Source organism: Helobdella robusta, assembly GCF_000326865.2.
Source record: "Helobdella robusta unplaced genomic scaffold HELROscaffold_6, whole genome shotgun sequence".
NCBI lineage: Eukaryota > Metazoa > Annelida > Clitellata > Rhynchobdellida > Glossiphoniidae > Helobdella > Helobdella robusta.
This window is the reverse complement of record NW_008705330.1, coordinates 1,689,865-1,691,592: the sequence shown is the minus strand read 5'-3', so window position 1 is coordinate 1,691,592 and position 1,728 is coordinate 1,689,865. Positions and strand designations below refer to the sequence as shown.

Sequence of the window (1,728 nt, the reverse complement as noted above, 5' to 3'; positions counted from 1 at the left end):
GTTGTTTTCTTTACCATCAACTTTTTGCGCCAAATTAGACGATCAGTTGTATCCATTTCATTTAAATTTAGAGTTTTCATGTCTTGCTCGATTGTTTGCGACCAGGACTTTTTTGGGCGGCCTTTGGGACGTGTGCCAGGTACTTCAACATCTGCAAAAAAAGTTATGGCACTGTTTCCACTTCGTTTGAGATGACCAAACCACCGCAGACGGTGTTGCCGGCATTCGTCCTTTATATCATCTAAACCAGCACGACGCATGATTTCGGTAGATTTGATGTGGTCCTTCAGACTAATTCGTTGCATCCATCGAAGCATTTTCATGTCGGTTCGTTAAGTTGTTGTTCCAGTTTGGTTGTCATTGGCCATGTTTCTGCACCATATAACAACACCGGACGTATCACAGATTTATAAAGTTTTGATCGTAGTGGTAGTGGGATGTCACGCCGCATCAATATAGAGGCAAGGAGATGCCATTTATTACAGGCTGCACGTATGCGTGCTCGAACGGCAGCTTCAGCTGTTCCAGTACAATCCAGAACATCCCTTAGATATTGAAACGATGTGACTTTCTATAACTTAATGGCTTCAAAAACAATTCTATTTCGAAGTTGTTGTTGTGGATTTTTGCAAGCAGGACAAACAAAGTTGGACAATTTAGATAAAGTACAACGTTTGTGACACCACTGGTTACACTGCTGACACTTGATTGAATTTTTACCTAAACCAGCTTTATAAACTGAACATGGCCATAGTCCAGTAGCTGTTGTTTGGATGGGTTCACCAGTGTTCATTGCTTTGGTTTTGCTGATGTTGACTTTGAATCCATGATCGGCGAGTCTGGTGTTCCAATCTTCAAAAATCTGTGCTGGATTTTGCTCAATGTGGCTGTTAAAACGATATCATCAGCATATACTAGATTCCAAATGTCACCAGTGCGTATCGGTTTTGTGATTTCTTCCATCACAGTTATAAATAAGAGTGGACTGAGAATTGAGCCTTGGTGAACTCCAACGCTGATGTCAAATGCATCTGTGTTTCCAACCGTTGTGCTGTTATGAGATGTTCCAACTTCTTTCTAAAATATGTGTTCAGTAAACAAAACCCGTGATTTTCAGCAAACTTAAGGATGCGGTTGCCATCTTCATTTCATTTTCTATAGCCAAAACCGTCATGTACATTGTCAAAACCATTTTTTTCTTTCCAACGTGGCCATTGAGATCGCCTCCAATCAGGATTGTTTCAGATTTTGGTATTGTTGAAATGGTGTCAGAAAATGCAGCCCACAAGTCATTGTTTGCTTTTTTAGGCGAAGCTTGATCCACATGAGTCGTGAATTAATCCTTTTAATATCCAGTACTTTTTGGGCTAGCGGTTCTTTGACAAAAATTCCAACACTATTTTTGGCCGTATTTTGACCATTCCAGAATAGTTTATATTTTTCATTGTCTGACTTGATATGACAGACACCATTCGATTTCTATCGGATCTCCTGAAGGCAGCAGATGTCAATCCTTCTTCGCTTGAGCATTTCTGCAATTTCCATGCTGCGGCCAGTTAGTGATCCAACATTGAGCGTTTCAAGTCTAAGTATCTAGAGGGGCCTTTCTGAATTTTTCTGCAACATCCCTCCGCTATTGCATACTTTCCAGGGATTTTTAGCAAGCAGCCTCAAGAGAATAGTATGATCAACAGTATCAAAAGTAAAAGAAAAGTCAAGAGCAAGAAG

At 40.3% G+C, this 1,728-nt stretch overlaps 1 protein-coding gene across 1 annotated transcript; it reads right to left on the bottom strand.

The window, feature by feature from the left end:
- Nucleotides 1-1,090: 1,090 nt before the first annotated feature.
- Nucleotides 1,091-1,288, bottom strand: HELRODRAFT_69082 (hypothetical protein; the record flags this gene model as incomplete). Its single annotated transcript, XM_009029005.1, has 1 exon — nucleotides 1,091-1,288. A coding segment is annotated over one exon (198 nt), but the record flags the coding sequence as incomplete, so codon positions are not given.
- Nucleotides 1,289-1,728: the final 440 nt, after the last annotated feature.